General features: G+C 33.5%; 1 protein-coding gene across 1 annotated transcript; it reads left to right on the forward strand.

The window, feature by feature from the left end:
* Positions 1–1,970: 1,970 nt before the first annotated feature.
* LOC149162802 (uncharacterized) lies at positions 1,971–4,200 on the forward strand. Its single transcript, XM_089435797.1, has 3 exons — positions 1,971–2,254; positions 3,080–3,229; positions 3,671–4,200. The coding sequence occupies exons 1-3, from the start codon at positions 2,156–2,158 to the stop codon at positions 3,758–3,760; spliced, it is 339 nt and encodes a 112-aa protein (XP_089291923.1). The 5' UTR covers positions 1,971–2,155; the 3' UTR covers positions 3,761–4,200.
* Positions 4,201–4,821: the final 621 nt, after the last annotated feature.

Raw genomic sequence — 4,821 nt, forward strand, 5'->3', positions numbered from 1 at the left:
GCCATACAATGGAGTTGTGGTGGTCGGGTTTTGTTTGTGTCCTAGACGAATTAATGGAGTCTGGACGACTTGGTGCTTACAAAGAGAGCAAGATGACAAATTAAATGGCAATGTCGGCCACGTTGATGAGATTTCTTATTGGATACTGTAATTTCTTTTAGAGCTAGTGTTTTATGATGTAGCAGTCGCTTCCTCGTCTTCAACACTACAACATTTGCAGGTTTTGATAGAGTGGAAGGCTTCCTTTAGGGTACTCCCGATTCTCTCGGTTGTTCGCATTTCATTTAGCTATGAATTTAATGGTTTCAATCTAGTATTTTATATTATAGTTTCTCGTAACTAGCATTCTGGTTTGCGATACGTCGATAATTGTTGGAAGCCCTGCCTGACCCAGGCAATTTTATCTGCTACCCTATTTCTCTATTCTAACATTTTGTGCTGGTATAATCTAACTAGGCCTCCCCTCATCCCTCGTATCAGCCTTCCTCTTGATATCCCATGTTTTTGTAATCCCTGTCTGGTTTATTGAGCCTTGATCTTTATAAATGGTGTTTCCCTTTCTTGTATATCATGCCTCGGCAACTCATACACATTCGCCGAGGGGGAGGAGGTTGTGACCCCCAAGGCAGAACATGTGCCCGGACCTAGGATCGAGAGGATGTGGCCATCTTCCATTTAACTACCCTTCTCGATATTCATGGTGAGATTCACCATCTCGAGACTCTCACAGTCGATGACCGTCAAGCTTTCTCAAACTCTGAAATCCTTGAGGAGGTAGCCCACTAGGTTCCTGACTCTGGTCACACCAAGGGAAGACGAAAATAGTACCTAAACTCCATTATCCTTCATTGGCAAATGAATACCCTCCTAGGCAGGGTCTTGAAGGAAAAACATGAGGAGTGGAACAACATCATCTCTACATTGAATGATATCATATGTGCCCAATGTTACCAATGTTCATGTCTGGAGAGCTTAGATGCTAGGATAGCCCACTTGGAGATCCATCTCTAGTGCGATGTTAAGCCTCCAGCTCCTCTGGGACCTAGCACCCAAGATCCAACTCTAATAACTTCCTTGGATTCTTGATTTTCTGTTATGTTTTACAATAAGACTTCTAATTGTAGTTGAATAGTTGATAAGATTGTTAATTTACACTAGTTGATTTTAATTTAGTTGGTTTTATTTTAGTTAAACTTTCTCCTCAATAAGTGATTAATATATATGATTTCCCTTATCCTACAATAAACTCAGCGAAAACATTAAATATATATCTGATGTATATTACTACTTCGATATTTTCAAATAATACCCATATAAATTTAAAAAAATCACAATTAATTTTTTTTATAAAACATTATTTTATTTTATAATAAAACTTTATTACATATTGAAATTTATTTATTTTCTACCATTAATTTTCAAACTCTAAACCAGATCCATTATCATTAAAAAAAATTAAAAAATTTAAGCGTATACCATATTTTAATAATAATCGTCATAAAAGCTTAAATAGTAATAAAATTATAAACATATATAAACGTTTTAACCATTTTAAGAACACTGATATTCCTTTATTCTCCTTTTATGAATGATTCTTACCGTATTTTTATCATAACCATAAATATAACTTAAATCATAAGAAAATCCTAAAAATATTCAAGGAATTTAACCCATTTTAATAACACTGCTATATTCTTTTAAATCATCCATAACAAAATAAATAATAAAACTTTAAACATGCCAAAGTAAAACCACATTTTTATGAGACTTGAACGTAAAGAGGAGACAGGATTAAGTGGCTGTCAATCAGTAGATGCCTACCAATGAATTACTACTTTTTATATTCTGGAAAGAATATCTTGTGATGCAGGAGAAAGAATTCCAATAAAGTGATTCCCCACACTTGAAAGTAGCCATCTGTTACCAAGTTCCCCAAGCAAGAATATGTACTAATTCCACTCAGAGCTAATTCCATTGGTTGATGCCCATTGAAGCAATGGGGAAATGAATTCTCATCTGGAAATATCACCCGGAGGAGTCAAGCCTCCTGTAAAAATCAAAAGAACATGCATATGGATCAGAGGAAGGAAATAAATTTAGATGATCAGATGTATTGTAATATTGGTGAGGAAGGACTTAGGTCCAGTAAATTAAAATGCAGAAGGATTCACTAGACAATTATCGGGCAATCTCTGTGAAAGGAATGACAGCGTTGCAGCAAGCTGGCCTATTCACAATCCGAGTGTTTGCACAGGTACTTATACTTCAAACTGCTCATTCTTGTATTGAAATGTTTATATGATATTGTTTAATAACATAGTTGTTTGTGTTAAGTTAGGTAAAAAGTAGAGCAGAAGGAAAGCTCCAGTAGAATGTCAATCAGTGGTCACAAGAAGTGGCATTGGAAAAACAGATTAACGTCAGAATGTAGTTTTCTTTTGCCTTATTGTTTTAATTATTGATTTATTGTAGTAAATTTGGTACTAGTTATCTAATAATCCTGTACTATTTATGTTTATAAACCATATTTAATAATCTAATTATATAATTATATTTATGTTTATAAAGAATATTTAATAATCTAATTATATAATTATATAGATAAACATGTCATAGTATGAGATTTAAACCTAGATGAAGAGAAAAACAACAGACTATAAATATCACACTATCTACACTATTTATTTAAAGGTTGTCTACCTACACATATTTCCCTGGAGGGCAGATTTTTTTGTCATCCTGTAAACAAAAATAAAAAAATCAGAATGCTGGATTGTTTGAATCATTTTTTTTATTGTGGAAATAGATTCAGCATCATCAAGAACCCATGGGACACCCAAAATCTTGAAATTTGACAGCTTCAAAAATTTCTACCCAATTTTATCATAATCTTACGGGAATTTCTATTATTTTCAAAATTAATCAGTAAATTTTGTTGTGAGTATCTACTTACCTCTCTCAGAATTTTGGCATGATAGAAATTTAGGAAATTTTTGATATACCCTTGCTTTAATAGATTTTGGTCAATACAATTTCTCAATTACCGCTTTTTGTATTAAACCTTGGCAATTGCATATAGGTGCAAGGCATGTGCAGTCACAGCATGGCAAGTCAAGGAGGAGATGCTGCGTGCTGCTATGCCAACGTGGAAGATGCATGCCAAACAGGCTGCAACGCTGCCTGCGATAGAGCTACTCACAATGGGTACTCTCCAGGCTCTGCTTATAAGGTAGCTAAATTAATCTAGGTATCTTTCTGCAAACAAAATCTTGATTTTGCAGTTAAGAGGTTATAAGGAGTTAGGGTACTCTCCAGGCTCTGCTTATAAGGTAGCTAAATTGATCTAGGTATCTTTTTGCAAACAAAATCTTGATTTTGCAGTTAAGAGGTTATAAGGAGTTAGTTTAATTAGTTGTGGTTATGGTTGGTGGGTGTTTGATTAGTTCAGTGTGTGTCCAATTTGAATCATAAATATCTTTCCTTTTCTTGAAAACTGTGGGAAAGGTTTGAAGTATCACAAAGTTCCCACAAAACTAAACCCCACCCTGTACCAAGTGTCATTTATTGAAATAAGTTTAATTAGCAGTTTTAGTTTAAATTGATATATATTACTGGTGCAGTTTCTATAAGGATAACTGCAGTCTTGTGCATTCATGTGATATGTTTACAGGATTGCAGTGAGGCTTGTTTCGAAGCCTGTGTGAGACGTGATGCTGCTATTGGCAAGTTCAGCACTACGGTTGTAAAAGTAGACAAATAACTCTGGTAAACGTATACATGCAGATAAGCAATAGCCCCATTATTTAATTTTATTCCTTTTTGGTCCATTCCAGAGATTTGTTGTCATTATCTTGCATTGCAGTGCAGCCTTGCAAGTCGCTGCTGCTCATCTTTAGATCATCCTCTTTTCTTTGAACTAATTTGTAAAAGCTTTGTATATAAAGCATTATTGGTTTAGGTTAAGTGGGCTGCTTAGTTTTAACACCAGCAATCCCTTCAACCCCACAACAAATTGTCCAGTTCTTCTTATTCTCCTACATGGTTTGAACCCAAGTGTAAAACCCCACAACAAGTTGTCCACTTCTTCTTATTCATGATACATGGTTTTAAACCAAAGTGTTATCTTTGTTGTGGAGACTAGTGTGGAAAGGATGTTATACTTCATCTGTGATGGCTTTTACAAATATTCTAGAAAAAGGATACAAATTAACTTTGGGTAACTCAAAATGATATTCTATGCTAAACATGGTCAATTTTAATTAATTTTAATTTTTAAGTTAAATATTTAATAGGAAAGTAATTTAGTAGATTTAGTTTTTATATGTATAAATTAAGATTAGACAAGTCAAATGGGTTATTGGACAAGTTAGGTGGTTAATTGTAAACTCATCTAGGTGGTTAATTGTAAGTTAATTTCAATATACTTTCACTTTTTATTTTGGTGGTTAATTGTAAGCTCATTTCAATAAACTTTCACATTTTATTGAGAATATCTTTTTTTAATGTTGAAATATTTAAAATTAGTAAAGGATATAGATATATATATATATATATGAATGACAAAATGTGAATATACAAAATAAATGTAATTTAAAAAAAATTATAATGTTCATGAACTAAGAGTTATGTTTCTTTTATTCCTATTCTTGCAATGGGTATCACTAGGGAAACCATTAATTCATCACCTTCCTTTTTTATCTCCCTCTACCCTCATCCCAAATTGAAGCTCCATTTTGTATATTCACATTTGCACTAAACATTTCATGATCTAGAAGTTTGTGAGTTCTTGATCTACTCCAAATCCCCAAAGAGACAGTCGAA

The sequence above is a fragment of the Pinus tabuliformis genome, chromosome 5_2, assembly GCF_031772625.1.
Source record: "Pinus tabuliformis cultivar Carrire ecotype Pingquan chromosome 5_2, CPIR1, whole genome shotgun sequence".
Lineage (NCBI taxonomy): Eukaryota > Viridiplantae > Streptophyta > Pinopsida > Pinales > Pinaceae > Pinus > Pinus tabuliformis.